Here is an 18,301-nt window from a genome sequence, read left to right on the forward strand (position 1 = left end):
CTCAGATGCGGCGTGATACTGACTTGTGAAGAGGAATTTGGATCATAGCTATGTAATTGTGTATTATGCTCATTATAGCACAGCTATGAACCAGCTATGAAATCAGATTGCTTGATTTGAGCTACCCCGTTTTATAATTATTGGCCATGGCCTGGGTTAATATTCTATTTCTGATTGCCCAGCAGGTGTGCGTCAAAACGGTTTAATACACACGTATTTCGGCTCGAGATTAATCACCATTCTAAATTATTCTGCTACCCAACCCAACCCATAGCTTGTTAGACAGATCTCATGGACAACTGCATACCTGAGAATTGGATTAAGTTGTAAAATAGTTTGTTTTGCTCCAAATCTCCATTAACTTCAATTCATCAAGTATTTTGACCATTTATTAGGATTATACATTCACAGTGGAGATATGCGAGAAGAAACCAAACTATTCATGAATTCAAGGCATCACAGCATGAGTTGATATGCAAGTTATACTTTGGGGGTTAAGTTCTCATTTAGCCAGTAGAGGGCAGAAGAGTTTCAGCCATGAGTTTGTTCTGCCTTACTCTTCTTGGCACAGGGCCTTCATCGAATTACATTCCAAAACTATTGTACTCATAGATATATATAGAACACTAGATAGCTTGCCCGCGCTGCCGGCCAATGGAGAGCGACGTCACTGAACCGCCGCCATCTTGTGAGGGTCAGCCTTGAGTGAGAGTGAGTGAGCTGCACAGACAAAAATACTCATAACTCGCTGAAATATTGACGGATTTACAAACGGGTTGGTTTCAAGCGGTTTGTAAAAAAAAACATCTTTAATTTTTTTTACAAGTATGCAGTATCATAACTACATCTTTGATGTTTATAGCAAACCAACCCGTTTGTAAATCCATCAATATTTCAGCGAGTTATGAGTATTTTTGTCTGTGCAGCTCACTCACTCTCACTCAAGGCTGACCCTCACAAGATGGCGGCGGTTCAGTGACGCTGGTGACTCCGCCTTAAGCTATCTAGTGTTCTATAGATATCTGTGATTGTACTCCCCAAGATGTTAAACTATTTTACATTTTAGTCCCGAGGGATGATGATTATCAACAGATTTAGTCTAGTTCTACAAGTGCAATTTAGGAGTTATATACTCACAATAGTGAGGGCATGTCTACTTTGTACACTAACTGATTTTATTACTTACCTACTCTATGTCCTACTATTTAATGTTTTGTCAGGGACGGGTGTTGCAAATTAGCTTTGGCTACAAACACTATGATACAGGCATTAGATCTCCATGTATTTGTCCCTTTAAAATAAATAAATCAACTAAAAGAGCATCCAACAGTACCACCGAACCGGTATAAAAACATTGTATAATAACTAAAAAAAGGTCATATCAATTACGGTAACAATGGGTTTTGTAAAACTATTTTAAAAGAATGCGTAATATATATATATAAAATGTAATAAGGAATATACTTTCATAGTTATTGAGGTGGATCTTATAAACCTCACGTTGAACGGGACTCCCAGTTAAACTGAGCATGCGTCAACCCCAGTTCTGTCTCAGCTGCTCAATCTCCGAAAATATTAGAGCAAATTTCCAAACATACGTTATTTGGACGAACTGACTACATATTGTGAATCTAAATGGTTACATTCTCATCTGAAAAAAGATTAAAACTGTATAACAATGGTCCTAGGTTGTACGTTAAAACAGCATTCGCCTTGGTTATTAGTCCATATATGCCAGCTAGTTGTTGGGGTTAGGAGTGTATGTTGCATAGCAACCGCCTTGCAGTGCAGGCAGCCAGAAGGCACTATTTTATGAGAGAACATTATTATTTACTAAGTGTGTCTTACTTTCGAATTGCCATAGCCTACTTGGTAACCGTTTTACAAAAGCAATAGCTCACTTCAGGCCGTGGCATATGGTTATTATATCACAGCTAAATAAACAGCTAGCTGGTGTTATCAATGTAGGAGTTGTTGTACGTGGCTCAGTTGACGAATACAAGAGGAATCATAACTAATCTCCTGAAAATGTGTATATTTTATATCCAGTTTAATCACCTGTACATTATATATTACAAAGATTTCCAAACCTCCAGGGGTGTAACGTTTGGGGTGTTGCGCTCCTCAGGGAGCAAAGCCCTAGCGTTACCTGGTGGTATTTGACCCGTCTCTCTGCCCTAATTGCATTCATTGGCACCTGGTGTGTCTAGTTAAGGTGGCTTTATATGCTCTTCTGTGTCACTACTGACACCGTGGGTCGATCGCCAAACTGACCCTGAGTAATACCTACCTATGTAAGCCTTATCGCTCATCGCCACGGAGGATTGTTCGCTATCTGCTCTTAGTTGTATTGTCATTTTGATTGCTGTATGAAATCATTATTGAAAGTGTATCTTGCTGTGTGTATATGAAGAATCATCGATTATCGTGTTTATTATTCCGTTTATCCCATTTTGAAGACGTTGCTTTATCCCCTTTATTTCCCCCTGTTTATTGTTTAGGTTATTTTGTGTGTTATTATTTAACGTTATGGAGATTTCTCCCCTTTTGTTTATTCATACTCAACTCAACTCTACTAAAATAAAAGAGTATCCCTTTGTTTGAAAACCTACACCTGCATCCCATCTTCTCTGTTCTGCACTGCAACTGGGTCCAACACACCTACCAAAATGTAACAAGGGGTGTATGTTGACAGTGGCGAATCCTTATGGAAGCCAACGGAAGCCATGCCTCCCTAATATTAAAATATGAATTAATATCAAATATGAAATATGATTTTTTTTTTTTTTTTTTTTTTTTTAATATAGTTTACATTCTTTTTCATCTGTGCATCTGTGTTATAATTTTTTTTTTTTTTTTTTAATGTCTCCCTCTTCTCCTTCTCACTCCCTCTAACACACTGTCAGCCTCACTATGCTCACTGCAGCAGGATAGGAGGCAGATGGTAGGTCTCTTTCTCCAGGCTTCCAGCATTATAGAGTCCAAATCCGATCCTAGCCAATCAGATTCGAGCTGACTGCCACACCCTAAAAGTTTAAAACGGGGCTGTGAGAAGAATCCTGAGTGTGGAATCCCCTCTGCACACCTCCCCTCTACACTCTGAACATTGTATTAACCCGTAACTGTTCCCACGGGCCGAATATTGCCCCGATCCTCGCGAGATTAAATCCACGGGGACCTCTCGGCGTGCCGAAGCTTTTCCTAAATCACTTCCATCATCGAAAACGAGGGGAAAAGGTCGGCTCGCGACCCTGAAAATGTCACGTGATTTTAAAAACGCTGTATTAAGTGAGCCTATTATGGGATCCACGCGAGCTTTCTATCGTGGAAACATCTGGGCGTCCCGCAACTTTTACTGATTCACATGTAGCCCCTAAAATGCTTAGAAAAGGAAAACAGAAAGCGTGGAATAAACTCGCCGAAACGGAAAAGTGTCCCACGGGCGCGCCGTGATTCCGATCCGCGTGAAAATATTCACGGCCATAGAGGAGACCATGGGACACCTTTTCGCAACCGAATATGTGTCTCGAATTTGCTCCCACGCGGCGCGCAAAATCGCGCAAGGTAAAATCGGACCAAAAATTAACCAATGCTCCAGCAGTATTAATGACCCTGATGTAAACAAGACAAACGTCTTTCTCTGGTCTGCAATCTGTTAAATAAATAAAAAGAAAGTTTGACTGGCCGCCGAGCCATACTGTAGTGTACATGGTGACTGCTTGACTTAAAAAAAAAAAAAAAAAAAAAAAAAATATTAATAAAAATATTTAATAATTTTTTTTTTTATAATTTTTTTTTGGCTTCCCCTGTTATTTTACCCACGCGACGCCACTGTATGTTGATAGAGTTGAGCCTGGTTAGCCAGGTCTTCTCCCCAAACTGGTGGTCATTGGATCATCAAAGCCACTTGTCCTGAGTGGAATGATGAAGGACCAAGCCAAGAGGAGGAAGCAACTGGAGTTTCAACCACCCAGAGACACTGGACGCCTGACTAGAGGTACAACATGGAACCTCTACCTGACCTATAAGGGCCTATTACCCCTCTATAGGGTCTGGTCCCCCCCCCCCCCCCCCCCAAAAAAACCTCCCTATAAGGGCCTATTACCCCTCTTTAGGGTTTTGTTACCCCTCCCGCCCCATATAAAAGAAGAAAAAGAAAAGACCCCTCCCTATGAAGGCCTATGCCCCTCTATAGGGTCTGATTAACTCTCATCCATATAAAAAGAAAATACCACTCCCATTAGGGGCCTATTACTATTACCCTTATAGGGTCTGGTAAGTTTGATGACTAAACCATGTAAAACTTGAAGTGCACGTTTCTTGTAATGTTTAATTAGACTAATAGAAGGGAACTGTTATGTTGTCTTTCTAACCATAACAGGACCAGGAGACGTTGGGAGTTTTCAGCCTGAGCTCTTGTACTAACTATAGCCAGCAGGTGGCAGTATGGAGCCTGAGCTCTTGTACATAATAGCCAGCAGGTGGCAGGAAACGATTGCCTTCAAGTTTTAAGTTTGTTTTATTAATTATCACAATAAAATAGACCTACTTTACGGTGAAATGCTTGGTTCTGTATGAGCCCCTGAGAGTACTTCATACAGTAAAAAAAAGTAAGTAAAAAAGTAGTAAAGAGGAATATACATATGAGAACCGAACTATTACTTTCTCTTTACAACGTGTGTTCAAAAGTGCAGGGCATAATTGTGGATTCGATTCAAATGTTTGTCATCATACAGCACAAGTATAGTACAACCAAAATAAGTTTAGATTAGATAATATTGAAATGTATTGTCATCATACAGCACAAGAATAGGTTTTATTATTGTAACAACCCTGGGATTGAATTGATTGGTCAGCGAGCTGTCACTCTGCGCTCTACCAACCTGGGGCTGGCAGGGGACGCTATTGGTCAAGCGACCCTGGGCTCGGTAGAGGGGATGGGGCAAGGGCTAAGGGTATAAGAGGGCGGTACACCTGGAAGTGCACTCTCTTGGGGTATGGGAATGCAAGCAGAGATGATCCCCCGAGTCCTTGTACCTGAGACTCATACCTGAGAGTTGAATAAACTGATAAGTGAGAAATAACAATCGAGTTGGTGAGTCGTTAATAGCGGAAACGCTACATTATATTAGATTCGATTTAAATGTATTGTCGTCATACCACACAAGTATAGTACAACCAAAATAAGTTTAATTAGATATAAATGTATTGTCACCATACAACACAAGTACAGTACAACCAAAATACATTCATTTTAGATTAGACATATTGTCATCATACAGCACAAGTACAGTACAACCAAAATAAGTTTGGAATCAACCAGAGTGCAAATGTAACAGTGAAGTCTAAGAGTGATATACAATGTACAGGTGATTTAAACTGGTTATAAAATATATAAATTAGTACTGCTGGGTAATAGTGCTAATCAGATTTATGTAGTTTGTAGTATGAATATGTACAACTCTGTACATATGTAGCCGGTACAACGCTGTACCTTCCAAACACTTCGACCATGCCTTGAGTGGGAGTCAAACCCCGGGCGTCCGCACTGCGGGCGACATCACAAACCGCTGCGCCAAGAAAGGATATCCTCTCTAAGCGCTCAGTTTGGATGCCTCTGGGGAGTGAGTTTTACTTCTATGTACCGTAGTCACACTATCGCGGTACATATCCGTTACATTCACCCCCCCTAAACTCACACCACTCAGGCATCCGGGTCACAGCACCACTGTAGCCAGTACAACGCGGTACCTGCCAAACACTTCGACCATGCCTTGAGTGGGAGTCGAACCCCGGGCGTCCGCACTGCGGGCGACATCACAAACCGCTGCGCCAAGAAAGGATATCCTCTCTAAGCGCTCAGTTTGGATGCCTTTGGGGAGTGAGTTTTACTTCTATGTACCGTAGTCACACTATCGCGGTACATATCCGTTACACATACATCCAGGACCGGACTGGGGAAATAATTCATACCGGGAGATATAGCACGAAATATAGCCCCAGTCAGGCCACTTTTTAAGCAGGGGATCTGGGAGTCGCCCACCAGGAACATTTTAGTTACAAAGACTTAATTTCCTGCATTCTGGTGAATTTTAGCGCATGTGAATCACAAACTATTGAGCCAACAATTGCTTAGTACAATGTACTGTTATGAACCTCAAATAAAACTGTGGCACTAGCAATGCTATACTCTCCACCTTCAAAAAGAAAAAAGCAAGAGCACAACATATTTGTCTATTTACTATTATAATACAGTTAACCACTCTCTCCACCTATTCAAACAGAGCAAGAGCACAATACCCTATTCAGTTTACTGATGCACCACTACCCATAAAAAGTTAAAATAGCCCTTTACACAAACATTAAATAACAGACCTTTCATTAACAATACTATAATAACAGTAGCCACTGCCAGAATAGTGTGACACATGTATCGCGTGTGATGAGCACACGTATGCATGCACAATGAAGACAGAAGATTGCGTTGTCTCAATAATTTTAACTATAAATTTATGAGCTCAAAGTATGAGCTCACTGACTGAAATTTACAACAAAGCATCAATTGTCAATGTCAAATAATATTGATCACATTAACTAGACTAGATGTTTTTGAGGAAATTAGAAAGGGAACAACAACTTAACCCATATGTCTGATCAGTTTCTTATTTTTTTGATAACTTTGCAGTGATTATGTTTGTAGCCAATATATGTGGCAAAGGTGTGTAATCTTTGAATTATCTTGGAATTTCTTTTACTTTCTCTTTCATAAAAAATTGTTTATTCAACTTCAGCCCCGATCATAACCACCACATATTGTTTTTTGTAATGTCATATTTAACAACTCTTTTCATAAAAGTGGAAGTATTTCATTTTTAATCTGACATTACAAAAAAAACTAAAAATGGTTGATCAGGGCTGAAGTTGAATAAAATATTTATGGAAAAGAAAGTGGGAAATGTATTCAACATATAATCTTTATATGGTGTTTTTCAATTTAGTCCCCTAATATGGTAAGAGTATAACACTTTAGTTTTCAGACACAAGTGTTCAATTATTTATTTGTTTCTTGGCAGATTTAACATTGGGCTTTTGACATGGGAGATGATGATGCATTGCATGGTAACGTTAACATCCACATGTTTTATTTTTATCACTGACTAACCTGCTGGTACCTTGACTTTGGTGCAAGAAAACATTTGATAAATGTTGCCGGATTTAGCAGCATCTCCTGTAAGGGCCTTTCTTTTTTTGTTTTCTCCCTCTCTGCTCCACCCTTTCTCTTTCTTCCACTGTCCATCTTGACATCAATGTTAATTGACTTTCGCTCTCTCCCGAGTCCCTCACTACCTGGCTCACTGGCTGTTATTCTGCCATTCCATTCGCCGTCTCCGCTGTCAATCAGTTGTATTGCCTGGTCCCGCCTCCACCAATCACATGCGGTAGTGCGGCTCCATTTGTGTGTGTGTGAGGGAGAGAGTCCTCCAACTCTGTCGCAGACAGTGAAATCCTGGTTGTTCCCCACCCACCTAGGGTATCTAACTATCGTGCCACGGCAACTAGAAACAATGGCCTGTCAAAAAAATGAAATAAAATAAACATGCAGGCCAGTCCGGGCCTGCATACATCTGATTAACACTATTACTCAGTGTTGCACGATACACCGATAACAGTATTGCAATACCCAGCTGTTAAAAACGGTTCAATACAAAATTGTATTATTATCGATACTTTTTGAATAATAACCTGATGCTGTATTTTGTAGTTGAGTGGATTCGTGACTTGCTCACTCTTGCGTGACTTGCTCGCTCTTGCTCGTCCAAGATGGTGCGGTCAACACTAGTCGCCGTCGGGTTAGCTCAGCAGCGATTGTGTGCTATTTTTGTTATTGTGTTTATTTTTAGTAGTTTTTTTTATAGAAACGACGCTGGCATCGACAAAATATGATCGCCAGTCACTGATTGATTTAAACCCCGGCCTGATAGAGAGGGTTTAACAACACTTTCTGCCAAAACTGGCCACCGGAGATTCGGCGTGACAACAAAGGCAATCACGGTGTGACCAAACTAAAACACAGAGGATGCAGAAGTAGAATTAAGAAGAGACTGAAAGGTTATCCTTACCGGCCAGGAATCCCTTCAATCCTGCTGGCAAACGTCTGTAGCATGGAGAACAAGATGGACAATCTCCGGGTGAGGGTTCGCTTTGATCACGACGTGAGAGAGTGTAACATCATGTGCTTCACGGAGACATGGCTCAAAGCAACCACTCCAGACCACGTAATATCTCCGTCGGACTCCTTCTCAGTCTTTCGAGCGGATCGCACAGAAGAATCCGGCAAGAGCGTTGGAGGAGGATTATGTCTTCTGACCAATAAAAACTGGGTCAATCCGAAGGAAATAAAAATCCTGTCCCGTTCATGCTTGCCGGACCTAGAGCATTTATCGATTCAATGTCGCCCGTTTCACCTCCCCGGAGAATTCACCGCCATTATCATGACTGCGGTGTACATCCCACCCCAAACGGACACCACCAGGGCCCTGGCGGATCTTCAAGGACATCTAATTAAACAACAGAACAAGCACCCAGATGCAGCCATGTTAGTAGCCGGCGACTTCAATCAAGCGAACCTGAAGAAAGTGATGCCTAACTTTTTTCAGCACATCGCTTGCACCACAAGGGGAGGAAATACGCTCGACCACTGCTACACCCCGTTTAGGGCCAGCTAGCCCCAGTGTTCACCACCATATTTAATCTATCCCTGGCTGAGTCTGTGGTCCCTGCCTGTTTCAAGGTGTCCACTATAATACCGGTACCAAAGAAATCCTCCCCAACCGGTGTTAATGACTACAGACCAGTTGCACTCACCTCTGTGGTCATGAAATGTTTTGAGATGCTGGTTAAGGATTACATTTGTGCCTCCCTCCCCAGTGATATGGACCCTATGCAATTTACATACAGGCCAAACAGGTCCACTGACGATGCGGTCTCCCAAGTACTACACAGCACCCTCTCTCACCTAGACTGCCAGAAGGGGGATATGTGAGACTGTTGTTCATTGACTATAGCTCAGCGTTCAACACCATAGTTCCCACCAGACTGGTGGACAAGCTGATCGAGCTGGGTCTGAGCTCCGCTCTGAGCGCCTGGATACTGGACTTTCTGAGTGAAAGGCCCCAGGCGGTCAGGGTGGGGGGTCAGACCTCCAACATCATCACCCTGAGTATCGGGTCCCCCCAGGGCTGTGTTCTGAGCCCCCTGCTGTATTCACTATACACACATGATTGTGTGGCCAAGTTCAGCTCCAACTCCATATGGAAGTTTGCGGACGACCCAGTGGTGGTGTTGCTGATCTCTGGCAACAACGAGAAGGCCTACCAGGAGGAGGTTGAGGTACTGGAACGCTGGTGTCAGGACAAGAGCCTGCTCCTGAACATTGGTAAAACCAAAGAGTTGATCGTGGATTTTAGGGTAACACAGCAGGGGACACACACACCACTGAAACACTGAGGATAAACAGGGCTACCGTGGACAGGGTGAGCAGCTTCAAGTAACTGGGGGTCCACAGAGGACCTGACATGGACAACACACATAGACTCAGTTGTAAAGAAGGCGAAGCAGCGCCTCTACCACCTGAGACAGTTAAGGGAGTTCAGAGTATCGGGGAAGATACTCCAGTCCTTCTACTCCGGAGCTGTAGAGAGCATCTTGACTGGAAACATCACTGCCTGGTATGGAAACAGCACGGCACATGGCAAGAAGGCCCTAGAGAGAGTGGTGCGCTCAGCTGAGAGTACAGGTATTGCACTACAACCCCTGCAGGTCGTATATAACAAGAGGTGCAAATCCAGAGCCTGCAGAATAATGAAAGATCCTCACCACCCCAACAACAGCCTGTTCAAGCTGCTGCGGTCAGGCAAACACCTGCGAACACCAGCAACTAGCAACTAGGAGAGACTTGCCATCAGAGTCTTGAACACTGAACTCTCCACACACAAGCACACATGAGCACACACACAACACACACCCACTGTATACGCTCACACACTAGCAGTCACTTTAGCATGAACACAACACACATGCTGCACACGCTCACTCTCAACGGCCACTTTACACAATGAAAAGGTCACTTTAAAAACAAGAACGGGAGTGGTTCTTGTATAGTAAACAGATGGATATAGCAAGCTAGCATAAGGACACATAGTACAACTGTAGATTGTATAGTAGTGTACATAAGACCCAGTGCCTCATCCGTAGCTAACAGTGTATTGCAGGACCTAAGCATGTCTTACCATGCTTTTTGTAAAAATGATGTACATTATACCCGTTATGTCTTATTTTTTTTACTCGTATTATTGCACAAATGTCTCATCCTATTCTTATTACTTGTATTATTGCACAATCGCTGCGGGCATGACCCCCCGCATTTCACTGTATGCTTGTATGCCGTGACAAATAAAACTCTTGACTTGACTTCACCTGTGTGTGTGTGTGAGAGAGAGCACACACTTTGCTCAGTGGGTGTGTCAACACCGTCGACTGAGCATAGGGAATATAGTCACAGACATCCCTGAATGTCTTATATAAAGTTTCTGAATGGTCGTTTGGATTAAACCAAATTGTATGCAGTGATGCACGGTCTTTCCCAACGGAACACAAGTTATAATGTGTGTTGTCGGGCCTTAGAGGTTAAGCCCTCCTGTGTACCTGCTGTCAGCAGAGGTTAAGCCCTCCTGTGTACCTGCTGTCAGCAGAGGTTAAGCCCTCCTGTGTACCTGTCCTGCTGTCAGCAGAGGTTAAGCCCTCCTGTGTACCGGTCCTGCTGTCAGCAGAGGTTAAGCCCTCCTGTGGACCTGTCCTGCTGTCAGCAGAGGTTAAGCCCTCCTGTGGACCTGTCCTGCTGTCACCAGAGGTTAAGAAGCCCTCCTGTGGACCAGCTGTCAGCAGAGGTTAAGAAGCCCTCCTGTGGACCAGCTGTCAGCAGAGGTTAAGAAGCCCTCCTGTGGACCAGCTGTCAGCAGAGGTAGTAAGTACTGTAACCAACAGCCCCCAGTGTTCATTTGGTTGTTTTGCTACCATTACCTAAGGGTGCTTTCTCACTCACCATCGGGGTCGAATCAGCTCCGTTCCGTCCTTGGGTGCGAACTCCCCCCCCCCCCTCTAGTTTGTGTACACACTTCAGTCTTGGTTCGCTCCGGGTTGTTTACGGTTTGCGTTTTGAGCGTGTAAGCTTGCCGTAGGCGATGTCACGCTCGAACGTCAACAGGAAGAGTTTAACACACAGTGGTGGGGCCTGGATGCTGATATAAAAGAAACAAATAACCAATAAATATGAAGTTATAATTGAACCTCTGTTGTCAAGCCTGGTCAATATAACCTACCCCCCTTTCCTCACGAATGGAACTGGTGTCATGGAATGCGCTTTGAGCGTGTCCAGGGTTAACGCTAAGCTAACGCTAGTTAGCTTACGCTAATGCTAGTTAGCAGCCAACATTAGCCCATCGCTCGCGGCAATTATATTGAATGTCATTGATCTACCGGCCGACTGGTTGGGCACCACTGGTCTAATAGAAATAAATGCATTCGAACAAGAAACCAATGTATAGACATAGCAATGGCAAAAAAAATTGCCAGGCCTAATGCGAGCCAGGGAAGTGTTGTGCTTGTAACGTGGCTATATGTTTTCATCCACTGAGCCGTGATGCTCCACATGCTTGTTTGGTTGAGGTCTGAACTCGCAAATTGCCCATAAATATCGTTTTTGTGGGTATTGTCCAGTTGTTGCTGTATGTTTTTATCTGCCCAAAATTCAAGCAAGTAACGACGTTGTGTGTTAAGCAAGTTGATACAGAAGCCTCCCGTGTTTTGGTACAAGCTTGTACACCACGCCCCCCGCTCCCACTGGCGCGCACCCGGAACCACCTATTTCAGCGGTCCAGGTTCAGTGCCGGGGGCTGGGGAGCGTTCTCACTAGGACGGACACACCCTTTTTGGGTGCGATGCGGCTCTGATTCGACCCCGAATGGTGAGTGAGAAAGGGCCCTAGTTACTATTACCTTTACCTGAATCATTTTCCAGACAAAAAACATTATGTACTTAAGTAACTATACCTGTATTTGAGTAATATTACAGTACTCTTTCCAACAGTGGTTGAAAACTAAAAAAGAAACGTTGGTGATTTATGGAATGACCGTTATGTGTGCAAAGCCCGAAATAAAAAATAACTGAACTGAACAGTGGTTGAAAACAAAACAAATAATCCAAGGCATCAGAAGGTTTTATTTAAAACAACTTTATACAAACCAGCAGCTACACATTGTTTTAATATATACTGATATGAAATATATTCCAGGTCGACATCATAAACAAGTCTTCAAGCTTCATGACGTGGAGAGTGAAGCTACAGGCTAGAAGACATAGCAAGCTTGTTTATTTATCCCTCTTATCCATCACAGCACATTCCACCAAACATAACACAAGTATGATATTTAGACCAGGTCTCAAATGAATGGAAGTGCATGAGGACACCTGGGAGGACTGGTGGTGTTGGCAGACGACAGGGAGAGCAGTGGTCGCTAGCTTACTAGATGTTCTTACACAGAGACTGCCGACACCTGTTCTACTAAAGTGAAATATCCCTTTAAGTGGCGCCCGAGTGGCACTACGGTGCATACAGCACAACACGGCCGACCCGGGTTCGACTCCCGGACCCGGTGATCTTTGCTGAATGTCTTCCCCCGTATTTTCTCTCTGCCCGGTAGCAAAAATCAATAAACCTACAAAAACATAAGTTGTCCGAAAGGACAGGTAACATTTGAAATATCCCTTTAATTAAAGCTCCATTTGAAAGGCATTCTGCCGTTCATTTTGTTCTCAAAACATACTCTCTCATGTTTAGCTGTTGTCAAAAGTAAACCTTTCCAGAATTGGGTCTTAAACCGAAGACCCTTCACATTTCCCAAGGTACAGTAAGGGACCCCACTGAATTAAATAAATAAATATAGTATTGCTATTATAGTATATAGTGGTTTTTCACTTTGAGATATAAAGGATGTTATAAATAGGCCTACCAGTAGGCTACAGTTTAATACATCTTTATTTCATTTTAAATAACTCAAATTATAAATTATTATGTAAACAAGACAATTTAATTTAAAAGATGTAAATATATACCAACCTTGTTTTATTCAATGTGTTAGCATTACTGGTACATTCTGGTCAGAATTAGCTGTGCACATCCATGACCCCTACTGGAAGAAGCCTATTGGTGTTGGTGACCCCATGTAATTAACTACACCTCAGAAAAAAGGTTTAACTAGAAGAACTACAATCAAAGTCTGTCTAAAGAGAAGTCTGTTCACTCTGCCGCCATCTTGAGACTAAAGAGACCTGACCTCCATCTCTCACACTTCAGAATGCAGTCAATTATAATGTTACTCAACATAAACTCACACAACATGTTTGTGTTTTGTAGCAGATAGTTGTTGCAGTTGTTATTCATTCATTAAAAGACCCGCAGCAGTGGCGCCAGGGTGGCACACCACGTAGCTGCGCTGCAGTGCAACGCGGATGTCCCGGGTTCGACTCCCGGACCCGGAGACCCTTGCTGCATGTCTTCCCCCCACGTCTTTTCCCATTCTTCCTCTCTGACGGGCCTATCCCGATAAAGCAATAAATGCAAAAAAAATAAGACTTGCAGCATCCTCATTACATAGACTGTCTGCTACATTACTATGAACTAGCTGATACGTTTGCCTTTAGCCTGTTTGCATACCAATGCATGCTCTAACCAGTGAAGATTAAGGACATAATTGTAGTTGTTTTCACTCTTTGCTGTGGTATTGTAATACTGCAGTGCATAGAATACTTAATCTGGTTACTATTGTAGGATTATGAAGAGACGAAGAACCATGTGTCAGTTTTTTAGGTTTTCAGATGGAACAGCGGTTTTAATGTATTTATTATTTAAGGTATTTAATGATGGCAGGTGCAGTGATGGTGTAGTGATGTGTACATGCAGGTGAGTGATGTGTACATGCAGAGTTAAAGACACAGGAAGTTACTGTCGTCTGATGGATCACATCCGTATGGAGCTCTGGAGCAGAGAAGAAACATATACATTGAGGCCACATTTTACAACATTGAGTCCACGTTTTACTACATTGAGCCACGTTTTACTACATTGAGGCCACGTTTTACTACATTGATCGCTCAAAATGATATTGCGTGAGAAAGATACAATCCGTTCCCACGTTTTTGGCTAATTTGAGCGCACAAATTATACAAATCGTTCCCATGTTTTTGTTTAGTTTGTGCACGAGATACAAGTCATTCCCACGTTTAGATTAATCTGTCCACAAAAACGTGGAAACAAATTGTATGCACTACATCCATACCTCATTTAAAAAAAAATTGCATTGGGGCAGCTGGGTGGCGCAGCGGACTAAGCGCTCGTCACCAACGCGAGAGACACTGGTATCGAATCCGGCTGTCAGCGTTGCCTCCGGCTTGGCCGGCCGTCATACTGGCTCAATTGGCAGAGTCAGCGGGAGGGAAGCCGGTGGGTGGTAATCTGGTCGTTGTAAACAGCGACTCCTACAGGTCGGTCAGGGTGCCTGCACAGCGAGGAAGGGAGATGGTGAGGGTAGTGTGAGCCTCCCACACATTACACCTCACCAATGAGAGCCTGCGCTGGCAGGTGAAAAGAAGTGGCTGGCTGACTCTACATGTATCGGAGGGGACATGCGATAGTATCTATCAACCCTCCATATACCGACCAGTGGGGGGCAGATGCAAGCAACGACCAGGAAGGGGAGGGGGGGAATTGGGGCAACAAAAAATCGGGATGGGAGAAAAACAGAAAAACAGGAGAAAAAATAAATAAAAAAGCGGAGAAACTTTTTTTTTTTGCATTTTGTTCCTACCTCATTGTTTGCATTTTGTTATATATTGTATCATTTGTAGTTTATTTTATTCTTTATTCTTTTTAACTGTATGAAGTACGATCTCAGGAGGCTCATACAGAACCAAGCATTTCACTGTAATGTACATGTACTTTATACGTGACAAATAAAACAAAACGTGAACTTGTATCTCATGCGCACAAATTAATCAAAATGTGGGAACAAATTGTATCTTGTGTGTACGCAATACAAGATGTATTTGAATGTTGTAAAATGTGGCCTGGATGCGTGAATACTTTCCCTAAGGGGATTGCACTTCCGTGTTCGGTTAGTGCGGCCTGATTGCCCACTGACGTTTCTCTCAGCACCCAATCGCGTTACTCCTAACAATCGCGCCTAGCTTTCAGTTCCACGGCCCAAGTCCTTCAGTTCCACAGCCCAAGTCCTTCAGTTCCACAGCCCAAGTCATTCAGTTCCACAGCCCAAGTCATTCAGTTCCACAGCCCAAGTCCGACATCACATCAATATAAATAACGTATTGTTTTCATCTCTCTATATTAACGTAACTAGCTATTCATATCAATCGACATCACATCAATATAAATAACGTATAGTTTTCATCTCTCTATATTAACGTAACTAGCTATTCATATCAATCGACATCACATCAATATAAATAACGTATTGTTTTCATCTCTCTATATTAACGTAACTAGCTATTCATATCAATCGACATCACATCAATATAAATAACGTATTGTTTTCATCTCTCTATATTAACGTAACTAGCTATTCATATCAATCGACATCACATCAATATAAATAACGTATTGTTTTCATCTCTCTATATTAAAATAACTAGCTATGCATATCAATCGACATCACATAAATATAAATAACGTATTGTTTTCATCCCTCTATATTAACGTAACAAGCTATTCATATCAATCGACATCACATCAATATAAATAACATATTGTTTTCATCTCTCTATATTAACGTAACTAGCTATTCATATCAATCGACATCACATCAATATAAATAACGTATTGTTTTCATCTCTCTATATTAACGTAACTAGCTATTCATATCAATCGAAATAACATATTGTATTGTTTTCATCTCTCTATATTAACACTTTGAGTGCCGGGACCCGTCTTTAGACGTCTTTCCTGGCCATGCTAAAGTTGCCGGGGGACGCTGTACAGCGTCCTTATATCAATATTTCAAAAATCTGCGATCGGATTCATAATGTCCCTCCGCTGGCCTGAGATCCACCAGCAGGACCCACTGAGCTCTCTGGCGGTTCAGGAGCGCCATCTGGTGGCCGATCGGCGCAACCGCTTAACAGGAAGCGCAGTAGAGGTTTTGCTGGTCGGCCATATTACTTCCGGGCACTCGGTATAGGTTCCGGCACTCTAGCTCGTCACACTACATAGCGATCGATTGCCAATAACTCGATAAACAACATGATTTGGACGTATATACCATTATACAAGCTGGAGATGGACCGGGTAATAATATATCCCATAATGATAAAATTTCTACTCGACGATGATCGCCCAACGGCGCGCGGAGACTGGGGTGAGTTTCAGCGTGTAACGTTACCGTCTTCGATAATAACTGATATTATCAACATTTGACCCACATTAGATGATTGGTATAACGCTGCCCACTGAATTATAAACGCCCCCTCGCCCATCCGGTCAACATCAGATGACGTGTAGTAACTTCTAGAAGTACGTCTAGTTGGAATTTTTTATATCGCGCTGATTGCCATCAAACTGTATTTCATCATCAATATAATGCATTTGGGGCTATATATCACGTTCTGGAGAAAGCTGCAGAAAGAGATGAAAACATACTTATACATTAGACCATACTTTACTATGAATATGTGAATGAAAAAGTTTAACGTTGCTACACAATGAACAATACATATAGGACTTTGAATGTGCCCTAATAATGGCAATGTAGCAATAGAATTTAAAAAGTTATAGCCCTGCAAAGAAGGGGACTTTCTCCATAGACAAATAGCGCTGGCAATCTATGGTATATCATTAATTTAACCTTAGGCAACCAAAGTGTTAACGTGATTCCATCAACACAACATAAATGTTCAAAACACAACTTCATTATTGCTTATCTCTGCAAGTAGGTAATATGCTCTTGCGCGTGACGCAACTTTGGGCTTTATTATTCAGCCAGAGGCAAGAGTTTTTAGATCACACGCGATTGGGCGCTGAGATCACCAATCAGGCCACGCAAACCGAACACGGAAGTGCAACCCCCTTAGGGAAAGTATTCACGTGGCCTGGATATACATTTCTCTTCTCTCTACGGTCACTCTGGGGCTTCATGCACTCAGTGGCTGCGGTTGACTTTAGGACTGAAATGCACGGACCGTCCAGATAATCTCAAAACAGACGTACGTGGACACGGCTCTTCATCTGAAGGGTTCAGTTACAGCACTGAGACCTAAAACTCATGTATAAACCCACCACAACATTTAACCCTAACTTCACTGGACCCCACACCCCACGCCCTCCACAAACGAGGTGCATTGGATGCAGTGCATGGTGTGGTACATGAGATACCAAGTATTTAGTGAATCCCTTATAGCAAGCCGTAGCCCTACCATTCCAACTCCCAAAGACGACGTGTTACATACAGTAGGTGGTCAGGTCTGGTCTCCTCTCAGTCTAAATAACCAGGTGGTCTGGTCTCCTCTCAGTCTTAATAACCAGGTGGTCTGTTCTTCTTCTCATATCTCAGTCTTTGTTCTTATTCTCATATCTCAGAGAGACTGAGACCACCGGAGACCACCACCTCGGGTCTAATGCTGCTGACGATGAGGTAAGAACCTCATCAGGCCTGGTCCGACTGAAGAGGAGCAGCCGAACCTCATCAGGCCTGGTCCGACTGAAGAGGAGCTGAACCCCATCAGGCCTGGTCTGACTGAAGAGGAGGTGAACCCCATCAGGCCTGGTCCGACTGAAGAGGCGTGGCAGTCACCTTCCACAGCTCCTAGTGGAGGGAGACAAACAAACAAATAAATAAATAAAGGACACGACATTCATTTAACCTCTCAACACGGGGGGACGTTTTCGTCCCGACGTGCCCGTGCGTGGAACGCACGCAAGTCACAGTACTTTGCGAGCGTCTAGCGGTTCGTGGGCTGCATTATTCGCCGAACATTTTAATTACCGTTTTTTTATTGCCGTTCGAACGCCACCTCACTGGACCAAATCACGTGGTGAAGGGAACGGCTCCCTCCTACCTCCAGTCAATGGTCTCCAACTACACACCCTCAAGACCCCTACGCTCTGCATCTTCTAACTACACACCTTCAAGACCCCTACGCTCTGCATCTTCTAACTACACACCTTCAAGACCCCTAC

At 42.9% G+C, this 18,301-nt stretch overlaps 1 protein-coding gene across 1 annotated transcript in view; it reads right to left on the reverse strand.

Moving 5' to 3' along the window:
- Positions 1–17,879: 17,879 nt before the first annotated feature.
- mettl22 (methyltransferase 22, Kin17 lysine) overlaps positions 17,880–18,301 on the reverse strand; it is a gene marked incomplete at both ends in the record, with an annotated part of 103,464 nt that continues 103,042 nt past the window's right edge. The window contains one exon of the mRNA XM_084334521.1: positions 17,880–17,927. Coding sequence (XP_084190647.1) covers positions 17,880–17,927 — 48 coding nt within the window. The remainder of the gene's footprint in view (positions 17,928–18,301) is intronic.

This window comes from Notolepis coatsorum (genome assembly GCF_963971535.1).
Source record: "Notolepis coatsorum genome assembly, chromosome: 1".
Classification (NCBI taxonomy): domain Eukaryota; kingdom Metazoa; phylum Chordata; class Actinopteri; order Aulopiformes; family Paralepididae; genus Notolepis; species Notolepis coatsorum.